This window comes from Brachypodium distachyon, chromosome 3 (assembly GCF_000005505.3).
Source record: "Brachypodium distachyon strain Bd21 chromosome 3, Brachypodium_distachyon_v3.0, whole genome shotgun sequence".
Classification (NCBI taxonomy): domain Eukaryota; kingdom Viridiplantae; phylum Streptophyta; class Magnoliopsida; order Poales; family Poaceae; genus Brachypodium; species Brachypodium distachyon.
The window spans coordinates 7,639,335-7,662,915 of NC_016133.3; the positions used below are offsets into that span (position 1 = coordinate 7,639,335).

At 47.0% G+C, this 23,581-nt stretch overlaps 2 protein-coding genes across 2 annotated transcripts; one reads left to right on the forward strand and one right to left on the reverse strand.

Annotated features, from left to right (window-relative positions):
* The first annotated feature begins 9,575 nt into the window (after positions 1–9,575).
* LOC100832971 (NAC domain-containing protein 76) lies at positions 9,576–12,328 on the forward strand. The gene is made up of 4 exons (XM_003572037.4): positions 9,576–10,712; positions 10,816–11,027; positions 11,122–11,408; positions 11,518–12,328. Exons 2-4 carry the CDS (start codon positions 10,859–10,861, stop codon positions 12,196–12,198), a joined length of 1,137 nt encoding a protein of 378 aa, XP_003572085.1. The 5' UTR covers positions 9,576–10,712; positions 10,816–10,858; the 3' UTR covers positions 12,199–12,328.
* A 5,963-nt stretch (positions 12,329–18,291) lies between these two features.
* On the reverse strand, positions 18,292–19,171 carry LOC100835120. The gene has a single exon (XM_003572043.3). The coding sequence runs from the start codon at positions 18,996–18,998 to the stop codon at positions 18,642–18,644; it is 357 nt and encodes a 118-aa protein (XP_003572091.1). The 5' UTR covers positions 18,999–19,171; the 3' UTR covers positions 18,292–18,641.
* Between the last annotated feature and the right edge of the window lie 4,410 nt (positions 19,172–23,581).

Below are 23,581 nucleotides of genomic sequence, written 5' to 3' on the forward strand. Positions count from 1 at the left end.
ATACTGCAGGTCAAGGACGACGAGACCTAGCGGCCGGCGCAGGTAGCCTCTCCCCCTCCTTATCCTCCTATTCCTCCTCCTGCTGCTGCCCCGCCGCCCTTCCTCCTACTGCAGGTGGTGCTGCTGTTCGCCTCCCTTCCTTCTCCCCCCTTCGAATCTGAGCACTACTGAAATCCGTTCATATGTGCAGAATCTCAAAAATATATTTGTGGTTGCCATGTTCAAAAATATTATTAAAATGTCACTTGCTACTCCCTCCATTCCAAAACACAACTCATATAGATTTTTCTCATTTGTTCCAAAACACACCTCATTTTTCTCTGAAAACCCACACCCGGCCAATAACTAATCACATCCATTTACTATTAATTCAATATGAGTGGTCAGGCACTAGAAACGAGAGCTGTCTTGGTCCAAGTGCACAAATCTATATGAGTTGTGTTTTGGAACGGAGGGAGTATTATGTGTTGTGGTTGCCATGTTCAAAAATATTATTAAAATGTTATACAAATATATATTTGGCATATGTACAGAACAGTATAATCATAATACAATTTCAATTCGTCACTTTGGCCATCCAAACAAGATTTGGCATTCAACCTCAATATCAAGTCTGGGTTTCCAATATCTAAACATCCAAACATAAATATTGGCATTCAGTCCCAATATCAATATCCCATGATATTGGCATTGAGACCAATTCAATGCCAAGCATTTCAATGTCTACATCCAAACAAAGCCTTAATGAATTAGATCTTGAGAGTGTGATGTGATAAATTCATAGGAACAAAAAAGAAGAAGACCACAATATGGCACGGCTTGTTTGCTCTGTTTCTTGCTGAAATTACTAACCCCAAACTTTTCTTTTAGAGAGAACTCCTGTGCATTTTTTGGTCCTTTCGGACATGATCAAGAAGCTCCCAACATGGCCCGGTACCAAGCTGGGCTTGAGACTGGACCGAGACCCATCACAGAACTGCGCCTCTGTGGAGATAAGGTGGGCCGTTAATTTGTCAAACTGCTGTGCTCTCAGTTTGGGCTTTCGAGTACCCGCATTCTGCTCCCAAGACCACCAGCGTACATAAGTAACTTCCAAAAAGGAAAAAAAAAGTAGTTCTCCCGTAGGAGAAATGGAGCAATCACTTGGAGCACTAACGTTTAATAGGGTGCTCCAGATAGAAGTACGAGGCATTGACCTCGACTCACCCTTAAACATGAAATATCAGTTTCATCTGTTACAAGCAATGCACGTCATGCATGCATCATAGTATTAACCCATGCCCTATACTATGTGTAAGCATGGTGTACATATGCTTCTTGAGTGGAGACCACTCAAAACGTAGTTGCCCGTATCGATTACTGCATGCGTGCATATATTGTTAACGAGAAAATTAAAGACAACAGGATGTTGCTTTGTTCTCAAGATAAGTGCGTGTCGTCCGTCCGCAAGCACAAGAGCAAAATGAAAACCTGGCCTTTAGCTATATATAGCTCGATCATATATAAGGATCGATCGAGGTGATGTTGAGCCAGAATGCACGCACGGCGATAGACGCAAGAACATAGCGTGGTCCACGATACCAATGCTTTTAGACAAAGCAAAGCATCGATCAATCGGCATGCGTGCGTGCCTGCTTGCGTACGCCCGGCCGTGGTGCTACCATTTCGTTTGATCTGCTTCTTAAACGTGGTAATATACAGCTCGTTTGGCAACCAAAAATTCATTTCATTTGATCAAAATGAAATGAAATCCAATTTTTGATAGGATTTCATTTGGTTGAATTTGAATTCCGGGTTGAAAAATCATGTTTGTCTACCACATAGAATTGAAGAGTAAGACACAATTCTAAAGAAATGATGGTTTTTAGAGAGGAATTGAGGCTAGTTATAGTGTGATTCCATGAAATTTGAGATTGAATTCCTGTGGCTAATTCCGTGCCAACCAAACAAGTTGTTTTTGGAATTCAAAATGAATTCTACAATTCTATGCCTAAATGATAGGTGCCAAACGAGCCGATAGTGAAATGCACTTGTCTGGTGCAGAGAATTGAAGAAGAAACAAATGAAACAGCCGTTGGTACGAGTAAAAGTCATGACTGCTACACGTTACGTACGTACTGCATCCAATTACTTGATCTACGATACTGAGCTCTAGTTTACCGAAAAAGTTTAAAAGAAACTGAAGACTCTAGCCAGCCAATTCGCCCCTCAGAGCTCAAACGAAATAGCAACGGGGTTGACTTCTTAGCCACCGGAGGACGATGAGAGATAATTAGCCTGTGGATCGAGAACCTGACAAGAGCAAATTAAGCACTTGAAATTGAATCGGTCGACGTTGTTGAGAACACGAGAATTGAAGTACTTAGGCCTTTGTGTTTGTGTCTCTGTCTCTTCTCCAACATCATCCCATGAAAACCGTCCATTAATAATTGATCGAGCTGGAGAAAACCAGTATTAGTTAGTACTACACTTAACTATAGTTACCGCTGGAAATAAAAAAATAACCAGGACGGCGAACCGCACGTACGCATGGCCCAGAAACCCCTTGCTTGCGACGCATGACTATTGACCGGCCAGTAGCTCGATCGCTAGATCTTCATGAGCCATGGGTACGTACGTGGTCTAATAAAGGCATCCCCTAACAACTGAACTATATGGAGTATAGTCAAACTAAATGGCCGGCCGGCTTAGCGGCTATAGTTTGATTAATGGTGAGATCAGATGTTCAGATGTAAGACTATCGAGTAATTAAGGGATGTTCGTAAAGAATTTGTTTTTTTTTCAGGGCGTACAAGAATTTAAATGATACAGGAGTAGTAATAATGTGGGTGCACAGGGTGCATGAGGGGGGACAGAGAGCTATATAAAAAACGGGTTGATCACACACAGGAATGGATGGTGATGGCAGAGAGGAGAGAATATGGGAAAGGGGAAGCTTGGCTCCATATCCCTCTGAACTGTAATTTGTCTTCTCCTGCAGCTAGAGCCTGTTCAAATTAAGGTTATTATTATCATACTCATGTGTGCATATATCAGTGCCAACACCGTAAAAAGTTAGTGCAGCTGTGTCAGCTGCGTGTAAGATTGATTGATTAATCTGTAGGTGAAGAATAATTTGGGAAAGAACATTGCTCTGAAATGCAGGCAGGTAGTGCACAAGTACTGGAGAATCACGTGTGTGTCGTACTACAAATGTGGCGTATAACCATGATATTAGAGAATCAGGAAGTAGAGCAAGAGCTGAGGCCTGTCCTATAGCTAGCTAGCTCCATGCATGTTTGACCGGCCGGGTTGTTACAAATTAAATCCTCCGTAACAGTGGTGGAACGCGGACGATGCATATATAGGAGGTCGTGCAGTCGATGGCGTGAGAATCCCTCTGGTCGGCAATCAAAGACGGCAGCATGCATGCAATTATTAATGAACCGGAAAAGTTGGCGCCATGCATGCATGGAACTTCGAGCGGATCAGTTTAGTACTAGTACTACTACAGCCCATAGAAGAGGGAAACGAGCATAGATCAAACAAACGGTTCCGATCACGCGGTTCCTTCCTTCTACGGATGCAGATCGATCAAATGGTGGATGACCAAGTGATCCAACAAACACACAGGACACGGAAAGGGGGAAAAAGATTCTATGAATTGCTAAAATTAATGGAATCAGAATGAAATCGGTCTAATAGATGAAAAGAGAATAATTCCCCTGGAAGTCGGGTCCCGGCCGGCTGGGATACAATTAGCTGATTAGCGCGCGGCGCATGCACGTGCATGCAGCAATAGCAACGACGACACGGCCGCCCGTGCCACACTGCCCGCCGCGCGCTCGCCCGGCCGGGGTTTAAGGCCAGTGGACAGCGACAAATCAAGATGGATAATATTCCTTCCATTATTTCCTCTGACCTATGAACGTCCATATGAGCCGAGCCGAGCCGCGCGTCCATCTTTTCCGGCGACCGGCCGGCGGCTGCATGCGGGGCGAGAGCTAGCTGGCCGGCCAGAGCGCATACGTGCATGCACATCTGCATGAACGAAGAATGTTTGCCTTTTTATTTTATGTTTTAATTTGGGCATGAGCATATGCATCCAATTAAGTTGTTATACATGTGTTGGGTATCAATTGAATGCACAAACACCTGCAGCCAGCCAGTATGGTATGGCATCAGCACGTCCGCGGCGGTCATGACACAGCACAGTGCCGCCGCACCGGGGCCGGGTCGCCCCGGCCGGCCGGCCGGCCAGCTGCTAGTGTGGAACCTGCAGAGTTTTCTTTATATTTTAATTTCCAGAGCATGGAGAAAGGCAGTGCGTACGTACACGAGATATATATTATATACCAATATATGTATTCCCACCATTCCATCAATATCATCATGCATGCATCTCGTCGTGTATATTGTGCTAGTTTGCAGCAGCGCACACACGGTCAAGTTCTTGATCTTGAAAGTCTTGCGCTGATCTATATATGCATATAAAATTCACCGTGACCTTTGCGCTAGAGAACGACATGGGACATGAGCGTGCTTTTACTCACTGTACGTTGAGCTTATTGCAAAGCTTTGCCAAGAACACACGCAAATCTCGAATATCATGGATGTGCATGCATGGAAGTTCACGCGCATCTTTTCCTACGTATATACATATGATTGTGTCTCTCCTCTGCATCAGATAGCCATGTCTTGAGCATCGTGTACTTTAATGAGTGATCTGCACATATATGTATGTACATATTTTGCCTTCCCTTCTTTGTCAGAGGCCCGGAAAAAGTCCGCCCGCAAAGACCGAGGCCTCCGGCAAAGACAGATTTTCCCGTAGTGTGTAGTGTATCTGGCATATATGTATGTAGAACTTCAAGGAGATGTATGACATGTGTAACTGTAAATCTCGGATTTCTTTACGGTACTGTGGTACTCCACTCAAAAACGTTTTTGGAATGCCGAACAGTATCGTCCACGATAAAGGATGATTTAGCCATTTCACGCCCGAAAAATAAAATCTGACATCTGGATGATCAGAACACCTGAAAATCATCTCAGTTCCCGATCGGTAGTTATGCCAGAAAAACAAAGCTCTCGTCGATTCCATGGTAGTTACACCTTAGGCCTTGTTTGTTACTCCCTCCGATCCATATTAATTATCGAAATATTACATGTAACTACGCTTTTTAGGCATAGATTTAACCATATTTACGCAAAATTTGAGACAATTAATATGGATCGGTGGGAGTATTAGTGTACTCCCTCAGATTCATAACAAGTGTTTCAGATTTAGTACTAAAGTGTTTAGGGTGTTTTGTAGGGTATTATCCACTCAAATTGAAAAACACTAAAAATCACAAATGGTTGTTTGATTGTAAGTGTTTAGAGTGAATTATCCCTAGTTTTCCCCACAAAACACTCCATTTTTGTACGAAATTAAAAAAATTCTCATAAAAAAAACACTATTGTTTTGGGTTTTGAGAGTTTCCCTTCAGATACCAAAACACTATGGACTAAAAAATACACTAACACCAAATAAGGCCAAGTGTTTTAACTTGGTACAAAGATAGAGTGCTTTGTGGGAGAAACTATAGATAATCCCCTCTAATACCTCCCTACCAAACAAACATTTGGGTTTCTAGTGTTTTCTAATTTGGAACGGATAATACCCTACAAAACACTCCAAAACACTAGTGCCAAACAAGGCCTGAATGATTAAGGGGTGGCCTCGTCGAATGATGATGGCCCCCCATTAGTCCTCCCAATTGAATCGAATGTGACTCAATCAAGCATCAGCTGTGTCCGTTTTATCATCTATGACCACACCTCCTATGGTTGTCACATCGCCACATTCCACGTCTCGTCTCTAGTCGCCCCACCTCGCACAACCACTCATCGACCCAATCACCATAGGAAAGGTACCACCCGCAAAACACACTAATCATTATTATTTTTGACCGCCACATATCATTTTTTTACTGGATTCTAGACACGGGTACGAGAAAAGAGAAAAATAACATCAACAGCTTAAGATTTTTCCTTTCATTTCAAAGTAGTTCGTAAGTTTTCGAGCTTCTTGGGATTAACAACAATTACCAATTTAAATCTGGAAAAATGGACAGACTATATTAAATCTGGGTTACCATAAAAGAGCTATAATCTGGACCATTAGATTTAGATGGGACCATATGATACCAGGGCCAACTAACATGAGCCATTAGATTCCACTAATCGGGTGGTAAAAACGAGCAAACAAAATAAATATGTAACCCTTTCCAGTTTTGTATAGTACCATACTTCTAGTGTATATTAGGAGTATTGTCTAACTGCTGTAAAAAAAGGTTTGAGTGCGGATAGTCAACCGAGAAAATGCGGATTGTCCATCTGCATCAAAAGCACACGAATAATAACACAAAGGCAGTACGTTGCACGAATCTCAAAGCTAATCAAGAAATTCACATTTCTTAGATGACTGAGCCCGAGCAAAACTCTAAAAAAGGAGTTAGTCGAATATTACAAATTAATTTGCATTTTTCTTTGCTAGTAAAATCAATTTACATTATATCCTATTGTAAAATTTAAGTTAGGTAACAAAGGCTCACATAAACCTAAGGCTTACCTTGTTTGGATGTAGACATGATTGGGCCTTTGCATTGTGTAAGTTCCGAATGCCAAAATTCAAGATGTTTGGATGGCTAGATATCCACCCATGATATTCAGGCTCAATATTGAGTACCCGGTACACAAGGCAAATAGGGATTTGGCCCAACTAGGAGCAAAATAGCTCGACATCGGTGGGCATTCAGTATTCCTCACCTCATTGACTATAGACCTCGGCTTGACTCCTGCTCGAAGCAATTATTTTCTTCTATACTTCCCCTCCTCACCGATACAGGTTGAGATAGGGATTTGCCTATATCGAAACACACGAGTTCCTCTTGCGGCGGCGGTGTAGGTCCAGGTACGTGCGCTCATTCCCACCGCCTCCTCCGGTGTCGGTGGGGTGCTCCCTCCCCTCCGCCATCCCTCCCGGCGGTCCACTCCATGCCCCGACGCCCTCCCTCTACGTAGAACTAGAGCTCTGTTGGACGCCGTCCAGTGGCCGTTCTAAAAAACTAGCCACTGTTGAGGGTTAACAGTGGCCCTCCCTGCCGCCACTTGTGACCTCGGCCAAAAATCTCAATTGTCACCTAACACCTAACGGTGGCCATTTACCAAACCCGCCACTAATTGGGGAGTGGGGGGGGGGGGAGGGGGGTGTCCACAATGACGGGTTTGTTAGCCAAGAACCGCCACTGTTGAGCCCCCCCCCCCCCCCCCCCCCGAGACCGCTGAAACTTGCAAAAATCAAAACTAATTCATAAAAAGTCCAACAAATGTGATTCTTTTTGTTGAAGTCTTCGTTTCTATTTATTAACATTTTGGAGCATTAATATCACATGGTCTTTCTCAGAAATAATGATTCTCCATTTTATAAATGCAAAAAATCAAGTATCTGGTGAAGCAGGTACAATTTTTCTAGTTCAAAAGGGAACCTATCTACTTTTCACACAAACTAAAACATATTTAGTTGCTAGTGTCCAAAGGTTTTGAATTTTCTATCTTTATTGACACACTTTCGCATTTAAATGAATGTCTAGCGATTTCCCAAAAGTAATTCAAATTTGGACTACAAGTGTGTGATAGTTTGTTCTTAAAAAATTCAAAAAATCATTTAAGGTACCAAAGTAAGAATTATGTAAGATTCACAAAGGGCTTGCTATGGTAAAATGCACCGACTATTTTCACCCCATCTCTAGAAAATTTAAAAATACGAAGAAAGTGTCAAAAGAAGTCGATTTTTTGGCATGGAGTCTTTTTATGTGTACTCGTTGCCATGAAAAATGATAAGCTTGAATTTTGACAAATGTAAAAAAAAACTCCTTCACAAATAGGACTATCAAGTATGAATCTTTATGGCTTTCAAGCCAAATGACCAAAGCCATGACCATTTCTATGTCATGATAATGAATCCATTTTTTGCACACAGGTGCATCTTTCCATGCCAAACAACATTGCCAAAGAGGTTTACAACATTTAATTTAGAAAAAAAGTTTTTTTTTTCAATTTGTAAATAAAAAAGGGGTATTTTGTTAAGCAAGTATAAGTAATATGATTCAAAATGGGACCAATCAAATTTTCTCACAAAGTAGATCATATTTATAAATTTATAGACCAATTTAGTTACATAAGTTACTTGTATATTGCACTAAAAAGGAAAAATACAAAAAAATTGGGTCAATCGGTGGCTGCTTTTTATTTAAACCCGCCATTGAGAGTATACTAGTGGTTCGCTGCAAGTTGAAGAAACACAGATCTATGTGCTTGCGTGTGATTGGTGGAGAAAAACTGGCCCGGATCGATGACGTGGCCCCTTCTATTCATCCTGTATGCGCACATCTCCACCCTCTGATCCCTCCCTTGTATGTCTCTCTCTCTCTCTCTCTCTCTCTCTCTCTCTCCCTCCCTCCCTATCAGGCCTATCCCGATCCGCTACCCCTCTCTCTCCCTAGTCCCAATCTCCTCCCTTCCTCCCCATCCTATCTTCTCCCGATCCTTCTCTTCTCTCAACCTCATCCAACCATCCTATTCTCTCCCTCCCGATCTATCCCCGCGCCACCACGCCGAAGCAGGCAACCGCCTTCTCGCCTCCCCCCGTCACCACGACGGTGCAGGACACTACCTCCTCGCCTCTCCGGCCCGGCTACCACGTTGGCTGCAACAATCTCGGCCTCCTCCTCCCTGCTTGACACCGCCGACATCGTCCTTCGCCAGATCCGGGCACCCTTAGCCCCCTCTCCCTCGGATTCGGCCATCCCGGCCTCACGGCCGCCAGATCTGACCATCCCGGCCTCATGGCCGCCAGATCGACCCTGATTTCGCACAACGACTGGTGCTGTATGCCGTAGCAGTGTCCCGTCTCATCCCTCTCCTCTCTCTAATATAGGTAGGCGCTGACGTGACCCAACAACCCCTCCTGCTCTGTCCGGCGCAGGTATTATCTCCCTCTTCCTTCTCCTGCCTCGCCGCCTTTCCCTCTTCCCATTTTCGATCTGACTTGTGGCATCCCTCCTTTTATGCAGCACAAGTGGGCAGAACAGCAAGACGACCAGCAACTTCCATCACGATCTACACTTCCCTGCAGAACCTAGGTAATTCTTTTGCACTGAATGCAGCTCTGATTTTTGTGTGTGCGAGTGTTAGATGCTTGATTGTAAACCCTCCATATCCCAGTTTAAGTGTTGTCTTACATTTTTACATTTTTTTTCCGTAGTAAGTGTCGTATTAGCTTTCTCACAAGGATCATTTATACACAGCCTTGATTTTGCCGCATGCCAAGCGAGCAGCTGCTTGGATTTGCTTGGAGTGGCAAAATTAATTACCGCATGCATAGCTTTAAACCGTCCTTGGTATTTGTGATGGGGCCAATACGATGTTTAAAATGGGAAGGAGAGATTAAATTGGATGCCTTGCTAATAAAATTGATTTACATCGTACTTCTTCCGTCCGAAAATAAGTGTCGCAATTTTGTAATTGCAACACTTATTTTGGGATGGAAGAGGTATGAAATATTGGCATTGAATGTTAATCCCAATATCCTGCGATATTGGCATCGGAGCAAATTCAATGCTAAACATACCAATATTGACATGGCTTTCAAAAGTTAAAAAGAGAAGAAGAAGGAGAAGAAGAAAATTAATTAGCCACGCAGGAGGTGAATTGGACAATTGACATGTAGGTCAAGCTTTAAGTCCAGAACTCCGGATTGAACTAATTTAAGATCAGTCAGGAGCGCACGCTAAGTGACCGCTATATTTGAAATTTTACATGTACGACCTACAGATCCCTAATTGGGATGAGTAAAGAAAGTGACAATCAATGCGATCAGACGACTTTAACTACTCGAAAGAATAAGAAAACCCTTATCCTATAGGAGTTAATATGATAATGCCACTGGCAGGGGATTAGAAGACGAATAGAAGCGGAATATCGAACAATGGAAGGAGCATAGGTTTAATTCCCTGACTCCCACGACTGGTCAAAGGGCGATTGATCTGAAGAAGTTTCTTTACCCTATAGTATTTTTATTTTTTTGCGGGGATACCCCATAGTATAGTTAATTCGATCTTTACACGGGTGCCCCTTAACATTGTTAAAATTCAATCAAGAACATAGCATGCATGTATACAAAGACACAGGGGACATGAATGCACACAAAGCAATATGTTAGGGAGCACTATTTTGCAGATAGGGACACCTCATTGCTCTTTCTGAGGCCATTTTTGTGGCAGGTAGGTGCCCTGGTCCAAAGACAATCTTCCTTATTTCCTTTAGTCCTTCCAAAAAACGGCAATGACCAACGCAAACACCCTCACTGGCATTGCACACATAGCATCCACAGTCCACACTTACAGCTAATTCCCATTCCAGATCCAGAGGGGGCCAGGAATATTATAAACTCATGTCTCTTGTCTTTGCTGAGGCATCCCAGACCAGATGACCAGAGATTATCCCAGAGTCCCCATTAACCCTGCCGCCCTCTCCTTTATAACTCGCATCTCTTGCAGCACCACAGACACACACACAACCACCTCCAATCCTGGCTTTCCTTCTTGTGTTGGAAGACTGTTGCTTTCAAGCTGAGCAAAACCAAGCAAAACTAGCTAGGTCAAGCAACGGAGCCTTAGATTTCCAAGGTATGTGCATGTGTACTATGCATGTTCTTGTCATGTAAGAAATGCATATATGGTCTGGCCGGAGCGATGTGGAAAGAAGGTTCTAATGTGGTTGTTTCTTCAGATCTTTGTGGGGGTGAAACAGAGAGGAAGGAAGGCAAGGTAGCATGCATCCGAACGTCGCGCCGCTGACCGTGCCTCCGGGCTTCAGGTTCCACCCAACCGACGAGGAGCTCCTCTACTACTACCTGAGGAAGAAGGTTGCTTATGAGGCCATAGATCTCGATGTCATCAGGGAGGTTGACCTCAACAAGCTTGAGCCCTGGGATCTCATAGGTAACCAAAACTAACAAGAAGTATACTAGTACATATATATGTGCATATATAGCTAGGGCCGATCAGCAAGATCTAATATAATCGATCGGTGCAGATCGGTGCAGGATTGGGACGGGGCCTCAGGATGAGTGGTACTTCTTCAGTCACAAGGACAAGAAGTACCCGACGGGGACGCGGACGAACCGGGCCACGGCGGCCGGGTTCTGGAAGGCCACCGGCCGGGACAAGGCCATCCTCCTCCACGGCGACAGCAACGCCCGGAGGATCGGGCTCAGGAAGACGCTCGTGTTCTACACCGGCAGGGCCCCGCACGGCACCAAGACCGACTGGATCATGCACGAGTACCGCCTCGACAACGACAACGCCGACGCACCGCCGCAGGTACGCAGAGCAATACGAAATGTGTAATCTAAACTAGCTAGGATAGATATATAATCCTTCTCAGATCGATTTGTTAATGGCGATTAATTGTTGGAATTAATGTGTGCAGGAGGATGGGTGGGTGGTGTGTAGGGTTTTCAAGAAGAAGAGCATCCAGAGGGGCTACGAGCAGCCGGATCACATGCTAGCCGGCGCAGACGAGCTCAACCAGTCCTCGCAGTTCCATGCCACGGCCGGCATGGCGCTGCCGGTGGAGGAAGTGGACCAGAAGCACGGATTCCACCAACACCTGATGCACATGAACGGCGGTGTCGGAGGCTTCATCCCCACCTTTGACCCCTCGATGCACCTGCCGCAGCTCACCAGCGCCGAGACGGCCCCCGCCTTCATGTCCCGCAGTAGCACACACGCCCCTCCTGTGGGCTTGAACAATCAGCTTCTCGATGATATAGGGTTCCCATCCCAGTCCCAGAACATGATGAAGCTGACAACATCATGCAGCGGAGGCGATGCCGGCACCGGTGAGATGCTTCTTAACGGCGGCGAGGGCGTCCGCTTCGGCGCTGGAGCGGACTGGTCGATCCTGGACAAGCTCCTAGAGTCGCACCAGAACCTGGATCAGCTCTTCCATGGGAATGGAAAGCTTGGAGGTTCAGCTCCTGCAGTACTAGCCCCTACCCTTCAGCAGCAGCAGCTGAGGATGGACATGGGCACTTCTTCACTGCAGAGGATGCCATTCTTCCATTACCTTGGCTGCGATGCTGCTGATCTTCTCAAGTACTCCAAGTAGCTGGTCCGCTATCAATATGATGATATGTATTCTGCATTTGTGCAACTTGAGCAGCTGAGACCCTGTAATTTTGAATAGTTTTGCTTCATCTTTGATGACCAGTTTTAATTAAGTTAGATTCGTTTTTGTTCGGTTTAAACTTTAAAATGTATATATGGCACAAGTGAATGCGCTAGCTCTTGGGGGACGTGTCGTTCTGATGAACGACATGCGCCCTTGGTAAATTGCATGGAAAAAGGGCAGCGAACTCCATTGCCGCCTCTTTTCTTACATATATATCGATCGAGTTTATTTATGCTCAATTAGAAGGTTTTGTTATCTGTCATTGACAGTCTATCGAGTTTATCCCAATTTCCCATGAGATCCCATTTCCCCAGCCGGAGATGAGGCGTTCGGCTGTCGGACTATCACGCTCGGACGACGAGGAGGCTTGGCGTGTGGCGCTCAGAGGCTGCCGTCGGCCAGGAGATGCGTTGTCGCTGGATATTGGAAGGAAACCGACGAAGTAGGAGGACGCCGGCGTGGGACTAGCGGAGTCAACGATCCCAAAAACACAGGGCTTCGACTTGAGTCGATTCTGGGAAAAAAAATTTAGCTACTGCACGCTCCAAGGGTTAGAGATTAGGTCCTAACTTTTTCTAGCACATGGTTTTTACCAATATCGCTCATGCCCTAAAGAATCAAAATTTCAAAATTGGCTCTGAGAAGTTTGAAGGGTGGATTTATCAAACCCAGCATCAGTGTTAAGTTATATTGATATCATGTTCCTTCATACAAAGGAGAGTCCAACCAAAACATTGGCAATACTAAGGAGAACAGATTGCAGAATAAGAGAATCCCCCCGGGCATATCATCCCATTTGCGCCAATTAATGCTCAGCTTTGTTGCTCAGCCTACGGATCTGTCCACCCCTGAGGCATTGAGGCCAGCCACCGGGGTATATCATTGTCGCCTTCGACAATTAGCGCATTTGGGCAAACCTTTAGGACAAGAAAGGCTTTAGCCGTAAGGGCATTTGGGCATACCCCTAGGCTACACCAGCCGGACCAAATAACATTTGCTCGACTATCACGGAGTACAGCCCCCTAAGAAGCCTGAAGGGTGGATTGATCAAACCCAGTATCAGTGCTAAGTTTGAGCCAGCCATGGGGGTCGAGTCCATGCTGCCAACAGTCTGTTGTTCAACCTCTGGATCCACTAAGGCCCAGTTCGGTTATCCCAGCCTGCTGCAAATTAAGAGGGGATGCATGATGGATTGCAGATCAATTCCCTACAATCCCTCTAAATCCCCTTCAATGCCTGCATGGAATTTTACAACCCAACGAGGCCTAAAGATGCACAACAGTTTTTTTATATTCCCTTTTGTATCACCAATTTTCTGACTCGCGCGCATAGCTATGCCTATCGCACAGAATCTTAGTTTGTAATTGTTCTTATAGCCTCTTAGATTTGTAGTTTCTACTTCTACAGTTTTTAGGGCACGAATTGAAACAAATTAAAGATGGCGAGACGAAGGACTAACCGGGTATCTGTACTCGATCCGTGCATCTATGAAACAGCCACGCACGAAATTGCAAAATTTTCCCTGCCGCTAGAAGCCGCCGCGGCGCTGCATGCCTGGATCTTGCGATGGGATGACGAGAAGAAGAAGAGCAGGCGCGCAAAAAGCCAGAGATAACCGAAGCAGGGAGAGAAACGATAGATCACATCGGATGTGCGTACGTGCGTGGTGTGGTTTTGCCGATTATGGATTGCAAGCCCAATTCGCCAATGAACAAGCCTGTTTTTTGTGTGGCCCAGTTGTGCTATTTTTTTTTACTTTGCTGGGCTGACGCGCTGTTGCTAGGCCTTTAGGAAATTAAGGGGGCAAGGGGGCGAAAATACATTAACAGCCATCTGTAATCCCTCCCTAAAAAAGAAAAGCCATCTCTCATCCCTCTCATAAGAAAAAAATTGCAGAAGCTCCTCGCCTAAATAGCGTCAACTTTGATTGAAATTTTCCCTCTGAGACAAGAAATACTTGTAGAATGTGTCTAAAAAAGAAATACTTGCAGAAAAGGGAAGGAGCTATGAAGCCTTAGGAGGTTGAAAATAAGTTAAGCCTATGTTCTTCTTTTCTACTTTCAGTTTGGTATTACTGAAATGTGCTGCGCAGAACTTATTTTATATTCTATTATGAAAAAGGCAAAGGATGCGTTCTTTTCCGTTTCTAGGACTGGCTTCTCCGGAAAGCTGCCCTCACCCAGCTTCCTAGAGAAGCCGCTCCCCAAATTTGGTTAGGTTTTCAAACTAGTTTAGCCTAATTTTGAAAGCCTAACTAAATTTTGGATGCGGCTTCTAGTGGAAGCCGGAGGAGGACGGCTTCCTAGAGAATCGCCCAAAAGAACTGGCCCAAAAACTGGTTGCGAAGGATTATCATAATACATCTCAATGCCAAACTCACCCTACGTCTGTTATATTTCAGAAGTTGAAACTTGCCCGTGTGAATTTAGTACTATCCGATGCCACATATCCAAACTTTTTTACTCCTTCCGATCCATATTACTTGTCACAGCTTTTCTAAATACACGAATACCTACATAATGAAACAGGTCTATATTTTTTTTTCGTATATAGACAAAGGTGCGACAAGTAATATGGATCGGAGGGAATAGTACTTGTTTTCGCTGTCGGAGGAGATTATGCACGCATAGATGATAAACATACGTTTTATAAAAAGTAAAAATAAAAGGAACTAATAATTCCTTCCAGCCTCCAATTGTCCAAACTGAAAGAAACAAAGAGGTACTCAGCTGCGCACTCTGGGTGTGTCATGTGACTCCTGTCGAAATGTAAAGCTGTAAACAGAAGAAAATGGACATGCGCCCAGCTCAAGATTCGATCATTCAAGTACTGCTCTTATATTCGTAGTTGGGACACACACATTCCCTTCGTTTCATAATTCTTGAAGCAATTTTTTTCTAAAATGAGCGAACCTACGTACTTGTATCTAGACGAAGTTGCATCAAGAATTATGGAACGGAGGTCGGAGGGAGTATTTGATATTCAGGGTTCAGGCATTCATGTATTACATAGTGCGCCTGAATTTAGGTTATAGGTTAAAAGATATTTCCCTCTCGCACAAATCCTGGCATACAGAGATTAGAGGCCTGTTTGGTTTGAGGCCTGAGCAAGATGTCTGAGAAAAATTGCTGCCTGTGTGGAGCCTTGAATTTTGTGTCTTTTTGCATGTACCGGCACGATGGAACTTAGTTGTTTGGTTGAGACCGGTGCCTGAGCAAGTTGTTTGCCTTCAACATTTATTGTTTAAATAGCAACCCACATGGGGAGTACGTTTGCAATGAAACTCGAAAGAATTGACGGGGGCCCGCACAAGCGGTGGAGCATGCGGTTTAATTCGATGCAAAGTGAAGAACCTTACCAGGACATGACATGCCGCGAATCCTCTTGAAAGAGAGGGGTGCCCTCGGGAACGCGGACACAGATGGTGCATGCCTGTCGTCAGCTCATGCCGTAAGGTGTTGGATTAAGTCTCGCAACGAACCCAACCCTCGTGTTTAGTTGCCAAGTTTGGAACCCTCAGCTCAGGCTTCCTATTTACTGGGCGTTCAGGCAGAAAGCAAACACGTCGAGGTATGGCTTCCGGCGACGCACAGGCCATGCGGATTGGTCTCAGGTGTTCGAAGCGGCATGTCGAAGCTCCACAGCAAATTCTTCCATCACCATCCGAACCTAAGTAGCATGGGCTGCATTTTTCTGCCAGGGGCGTTTAATTTCCCTTTTCTCTGCCAACAGCAATTCAGTTCACGGGCTGTTTTCTGTTATCAGCCGGCCGTGTCCCAACAGCAATTCAGGACCCTGCTGCTGCTGCACATGCTGAAATGGCCCCTCCCTGGATCCGGCAATAACTCCACCAAATCTGGTTCCTTTTTGCACCTTCTCTCTTGCGGTTCTGCACCTGATCGAGCAGCAGCGTCGCGTTTCTGTCATTTGTACAGTAACAGAATTATCCGGCTGCCATTGCTAAGGAGCTCAAGGGATAATGGTTTTGTGGTTCCTCCGAGCCATTCTATCGTCCTTCCGTTCCTACAGCCCCGTTTAGTCACGCGGGGGGATGTCAGTTTTTTCTTCCGGAATGCCTAGAAGACCCATGCTGAACATATGTTTCCCGTTGCAGAAACAACTGGAAATCATCTCCCCAGAACCTATAAATACTGAGGATGTCATATAGGAACTTGCCTTTGGTCGCAAAAATGAAGAAGAGGATCGGAAGAACTTGCACTGCAAGTACAGGAGCAGAGTAGTTTTCTTTTCACAAATGAGGGTTAATTCAATACAATCTCCCTCCCAAACTCAGAAGGGTAGGATGGCATTTTCACGGTTTTTTTTCTATTTTCTTTTGCTCTTCTTTTACCTAATCTTTTTTTTTCTCCTACCTCCTTCCTCTCTCGCAAAGTATCTGCAGCCTAAAGTATTATTTTGACAATCCCATCGGTGAGATTGTGCGAAATTATGTCTACTATGACGGTGTGAAATTTCGTCTTGATCCGACAATGAAATCTCTGGCCAACTCCAAAACACCAAGTGTTGTTCGGATTCCTCGCGGCCGTGCGTCACAGCACGAATGTCTAACTTGTTCGCATGTTTCCCGTCGATCCAATTATTATTTCGACGATCTCTTCGGTGAGATTGTGTGGAATTTTGTATACTAGCACAGTGTAAAAGTTCGTCGCGATCTAACGGTGTAATCTCCAAAAAACATGAAAAAACCGAGTGTTGTTTGAATTTCTCGCGACCCTGCGAGACAGCACAAACGTCCAAATTGTTTGCATGTTCCCCGCTGCCTCAAGAAAGATTTCGCCGATCCCTTCAGTGAGAATGTGTGGAATTTTGTGTACCATTATAATGTGAAATTTCATCGCGATCCAACGGTGGAATCTCCGTAAAATTGCAAAACACCGGGCACTGTTTGGATTTCTCACAGCCGTGCGGGACAGCATAAACGTCCGACTTGTTCGCATGTTTCCCGCTGGCTCAAGTATTTCGCTGATCCCTTCGGTGGGATTGTGCGGAATTGTTTATACTACAAGCTCGTGAAATTTCGTCGCGGTCCAACGGTGCAATCTCCGGCAAAATCAAAAATATCTAATGTTGTTCGGAACTAGGCAGAAAGAAGAGAAGAAAATATTAATTACTGTCCATCATATCTTTTTTTATGAAAGAGTACGGAGTGATCTGGACCGTCCTTGTGTTTTCGTTGGTAAAAGGGGGTGTATTGAATAGAAGTTTTCACAAATCACACTTAACCGATCTCTACTGAACGGTAAAATATGCTCTCTATCAACTGCACAGAGGGAATCGAGCTGGTTACCAGTGGCATATAAGGAATTCTCACTAACAAACAAATCCAGAATTTCCTCCCTATCTCCTCTTTCCACCCATTTCTGGTAGCTTGCGTGCGCGCGCTTGTGAAATGCAGTTTGCGTGCACCTATACACACGTACACGACAAGAAGAGCTCTGGCATAGAGAGAAAAAAAAAACTCCAGTTCGATGGATCTCGTTCTGATCTTAGTTTAGGCAGTTAAAATTCAGAGTCGCTGATTAGTCAAGGTATAACCAAAAGTGTCATGGTCACGTTGAAAAATAAAGGATGGCCACGCAATGAGTCTTCTCCATGAGACGCCAAAATCCTAGTGGCCAGCAGCAGCTCGCGTGTGTATGTTTACTACGGTCAGAACAGAATTAACTCCAGGTTAGGATCGTGTACGGAGGAGAGAGTTCACGTCAGAATTTCGCCATCAGTTTTCTCATCTGCGTTGATTTGACCAAGTTTAGTTACAGCACTCTGTCGGTGAACCAGTAGCATTTGCGTAGCAGTAGTTTAATTCTGGGATGGATCCCTGTTTCCTTTTCTGAGCGAAAGGAGAAGAGAAAGTTCCCAGGATCGAAGAACAGGAAGCAGAGTGTTGGAAAACAGAGGGTAGCGGCAGAGCATAGCAAAAATGGTCAGAGGCCAAGCCCTTCTTCAGTTCTTCTTTTTTACTACTAGCGGCTGAGCATAGCAAAACGGAGGAAGAGATAAACAAAGTTGTAACAGATTAACTAGATTTTTTTTTACGCCGAGATGAGTACATGTTGAACTGTACCCTCACGACCTGTTAATCCCTCACTGTTTCCATCATCATCGTCAATATATATACAGAGAAATCTCAGAAAAATATGAGGAAGAAGAACTGAAGAACAAGCTAGCTCCTTAATGTACTGTGTACATACAACCCGACGAAGAGCAAAACCAACAAGAATTAATCCTAGACTGTCCCTAAAAGATCGATCGGTCACCTCGGCTCTAGCTAGCAGAATTCCCAGCCAGGACATCAACGGAAGCATTAAAAAGAATCTATGTATATATATGCTCTGCTCTGCTCTGCTGTGCGTGGTACATCAATCGGCGCCGGGAGCGGCGGGGGCCGTCTCGGCGGAGGGGCACTCGAGGATGCTCTCGAGGCTGGGCCGCCAGGCGCCGTTGCCGGAGCGCGCATGGTGGTCGCGCTTGCGCGCCATGTCCCTGAGCACGTCCTCGAGGCGCCTGTCGCCGGCCTTGAGCTGCGCCATGAGCCACTCCAGCTCTCCCTTGGTCAGCACCATCTTCACCTTCAGCACCGACGCCGACGCTTCCTCCTGATGATCCTCCACTTCGCCGCTTCTCTTGCTCGCCTGCATCTGCACCAGGCCCTGATGATCTCCTCCCGGCACGCCGCCATCGCCATCGCCATGGCTGCCCTGGATGCAGTTTCCCATGGCAGACGAGCTGACGGACTGTACGTACGTAGTAGCTCGGGCTAGCTTTGCGTTGCTTGGCTGGTGTTGGTTTGGTGGCGAATGGCAAAGTGGGGCTGTGCAGCGTAAGAGGAGGAGGGAGAGGGTGAGGTGGTGGTGGTGTGTATATCTACTAGTTGTAGGCTAGTCTTGCCAAATGGTAGCTAACGGAATGGCTTTTGTGCGCCTCCAATGGCGATGGCGATCAATAATCCAATCCAGGTCGCTGTCCACGGGCCGGGGCACATGGGTGGGGACGACGGGTTCGCTCGATCCGGTCACTCACTTCGCCCTCCCCGTTTAATTCCTCTGCTTCTGGTCCACGCTGTGATTTCTGTCTATAATGTTTGGTTTCACCGTTATGCATCTGCCTAGAAAATAGAAATGTTCCTAACCACCCATCCATTTTATGGGGCCTCACCGGGTCTTTGCATATTTTTTATCGGCCTAGAAATTAAATTGACTAGAACCTGAAACGGAATCGGGCAGCCGTACGTGCAAATTAATACAGCCTGCATCTCATCCAGTATATAACCTGTGACACACCCTACGTATTAAGCATTGTCGCATGACCTCTCTTCTTGTTGCCAACTACCCTGATTGCATCTGCTGATCCCATCGATCGATAAAATCATTGAAGCTACAACTTTAATCCGCGTAGGACAATACGGATAGACACGCATCCAAGGCAACCCACGAAAGAACATACGCAAAGATACAAGACTAGACATCTTCACAGGGCATCGCTCCATCGCACGCGACAAAAGAGATGCATCGATTGATTCAGGGTTCAGCTGCTAGCTGTAGCTGCTGCGCACGTACGTACGTACACCTGGACTGATCATCGGTAGCTGCATGCTGCACGTGAACTCGCTACCATCCATGCACGTACCTAACGTGCATGTATGTCTTTGCATGAGATCATTGCAGCAGCAGTACACTACACACGATTAGATATTTGGGCCGGCACGTACCAGCACAAGATTCCGTGATTCCATTCGTGCGTATTCCTCCGTCTCATAATTCTTGTTGTTGTTTTAGTACAAATTTGAACTGAAACAACGATAAGGATTATGGGACGGATGAATAACCTACGCGCATTTTCTGCGATCCTAGCTGAAAGTTGAGCTGGATCGGCGTTGGCCTATCTGCGAAAAAGGCAGACATGAATCATGACGATCGACGAATAGAGGACGTACGCCCGTGTATGTGTACGGAATTACGGATGTATGTTACCTTGTACGTACAGTGGTCTACCAATTCTGCCAGGTATACACTATACGGTGGTGCAGGTGATTAACATGTCTATATATATATATATATATATCTATATATATATATATATATATATATATAGTGCGGTGATCAATTAGTGGCACAAACCATGACTGCATGGTGAGTACTCCAATTAAGCTCATTAACTCACGAGCTTAATTACTGTTCCCTGTGCGCAGAAAGTTCCAAATCAACACTACACTGCTGCCTGTGGTCTGCAATGTTTAATTCCTCTAGCTAGAATACTTGATTTGTGAAATGGATATGTGGTGGGGGTGTGTGGAAACAGTGCAACTGTGCAAGTTCACAGAACGACTCCATTTAATGGGTTAGATCGAGCGAGGAGCTAGCTAAGATGTGGCTAGAGACGTCCGGAGACTAAATTGTACTCCTACTGTAGACTAGTTCACTGACCATGCAGTCCAATGGGTGCGCTGAATTAGTCAGCCATGCACGTGCTGGTGTGCTGCTTACTGGTTACACGAGGTACGTAGGCTTTAGTTTTGTGGTGCATGCTTGCTAGCTTGTCTCAAGTCGGGGGAATTATGAGCTAAGAGATTAACTTGCGTGGAATTGTATTGCATGACAGACTGACAGTGAAAGTACGCGTACATGCGAGTCAACGTTTTGTGTCAACTGTTTTTGGAAAACGTACACCGATTTAATAATAATCATGAACAACAAAAAAAACTTGCATTTTGAAGTTTGGGAGGAAGGGACTGCCAGGGTGACAACGCGTGCTCCCCCTGCGCCGGCCGCCGGCGGCCTAGTACTCCCCAACACACCCCCCCTCCCCGTCGGCCACTCCGGCCGCGTCGGCCACCCAAACTGCCGTCGCCACTCCGGCAACTGCAGCCACCCCAAACTACTCGAACGCGGCTCCACCCGCCTTCTCCCTAACGCTGCTCATAGCATCAGCTAGGGAGCGGCGTTGGGGCTTCCTGTCGCCTTCGACTCCGGCGTCGCTCAGGCGCCGGCCTCGCGCACTTCCGGGCATTGCTTGGAAATCTCCGGGCGATGTTCTCCTTCAGCTGTCCCTCGAACGCTTCCACTCGCCGGTCTGTGTTCCTGTTGCGGCGCAATCCAAGCTGTTCTCACCGACATCCGTCTAGATCAGGCAGGTGCTGCCGGCTCGGCCACACGGCTCAGGTACGATCGAGCACGCCATCAGGTACTGGCTGGGCTCCTCCTTCCATCTTCCCCTCGTCTGTTCCTTCGGTGCCTGAATTTTCTCGATTTCTATTGCCATCGCACATATCGCCAAGTTCATCGTTGCGCTGCAAGGCGTCCGTCATGGCGAGCTGTTGCTTAGCTTTCACGAAGGTCCGCCACGTCAGCTTGGTTTGGATTCGAATTGCCTTCCCTTGGCGCGCTCGGGCTTGCCCTGCGCTCCTCGCACACCTACCTGCACTGTTCTCTCGCACATGTCGGCCCCGCTGGCTGGGTTCGGTCCACCTCCTTGTCCGTCCCTTCTGCCTGGCCGTGCGGGGACCGAGGCGGAGGGTGCTTCCGCGTCCGGTCCAACGGGTATCTCCTCGCATCTCCGCTGTCAACCCGTGGTCAATGAGTGGTTTTTGCACCTGGTCGCCCCTGCAACGTCCGAAAGCCACCTTTCCCCCGCTCCTGTTGGGGAGTCTTTGGCGGTTTCCGCACAGACGCATGCCCATGCCCCGGCCGCTTTTAGGAAGCATCTTTCGTCTCCCCTAACCCTAGACGTGCTGGCTCGTGGGAGTTTGCCATTGCTGCCCGGTCCTGTGCCTTGGCTCGTCTATCCACCGGTCTGCCCCTCCCTGGAACCCTGCCCCTCTTCGCTCGATCGCCCCGCCCTGCCGTTCTGCTCCGACCTGCCTGGCCGCTCGGCCATGCCGGCCTGCACGGCCCTGCAGGACTACAGCCACGCCGCTCCAGTCCAATCTGGCTCTGCCATGGCCATCCCTTGCCCGACCTCCTCTCTCCTCATGCCAGACGCTCCTTCTCCTAGCCGGAACGCCTGCCTCACGCCCGTGAACCCCAGATCCTACGTCCAAGCCCTCCTTCCCCCTTCTTATACCCCCAAGCGCCTCTTCCGCTCTTCATCCTCCAAGTCCCTTCCACCTCTCGGTCCTGCTCGCCCTTGCCATCGTTGTCTTGCAACGGACCATACGGTGAGTGCCTGCCGCGACCCGGGTCGGTGCAAGCTTTGCCGCAGGTTTGGTCACCGACGAGCCTCTTGTAAACTTTCCTCTTCTTGATCTTCCATTTCGCACGTCTCTGACTCGCTATCCTCCTCTTCTTTTGTCCAAGATTCCATGGCCGACTTCATCCCCATTCCAGCTGCCTCTGACGAGGCCAACTCCGACGAGGTTCGGGAGGCGCCCTCAGAGGGCGAGTTGGTGGATAAGGCTATGGTTGCCGAGGGTTCCTTCTTCATCAAGGATGAGGAGGAAGAGGACCCCGAGGAGCGCATCCCGGCCACACCTTCCGAGGACGGTCTGCCGCTGCACCCGCTGTCGGATCTAATCGCTGCACCAGTACCGCTGCCGCCGCCGGCTTTGCCCGAGTTCATCCCCGCCTTCTCCAGCTACTCCGACTTCGAGGAGGAGTTCCTCTCGGGGGACTCCGAGTACGAGCCAGCTCCGGACGCGATTCCCGCACGTGGAAATGGCTCTCCTCCACCCACACGCCCGGACTGCGTCAACGTCTTAATGCCCCACGTGCCACTCGAGAACTACGCCAACCTGGCCTACGCCTACATCTTCCCACCTGCCGTCTCGCCTGCTTTTTTCATTCGCCGAGCCCTCAACCCTCGCCCACCTTGCCCTACACCGCAGCTTCGCCCCTTCAGCCAAGGCTCCAGCCTCGTCATCTTCAACTCCACATATGACCGGGAGCTTGCCATGCTCAATGAGCCCTTCCGCGGCTACGAACACACCGTCCACCTCGTTCGCCATGACGACACCGAGAACCGTTTCCTCTTCGACCACCTCAACCTCGCCGGCCTCGCCATCGACGACTTCCCGCTCAAACACTGGTTTGCCAAGCACATCTTCGCCTCGGTTGTTCCATTCGCCAGCCCTTACAAGATCAACCCGATCTGCATCACCGATGTCGACTACTCGGCGGTCCTCATCACGGTCAAGGCGTGCTCCATCAACGACGTGCCGCACATGCTTGCCTTCTACTGCTTCTTCGGCATCGGCACGCTGGCCAACATCGACATCGTCCATTCCCAGGCCCTTCCGCCCATCCACGACAACCCCTTCCCGCCTCGCTCTCCTAGGGGCTCGGTCCGTTCGGACACGGCCTCGGAC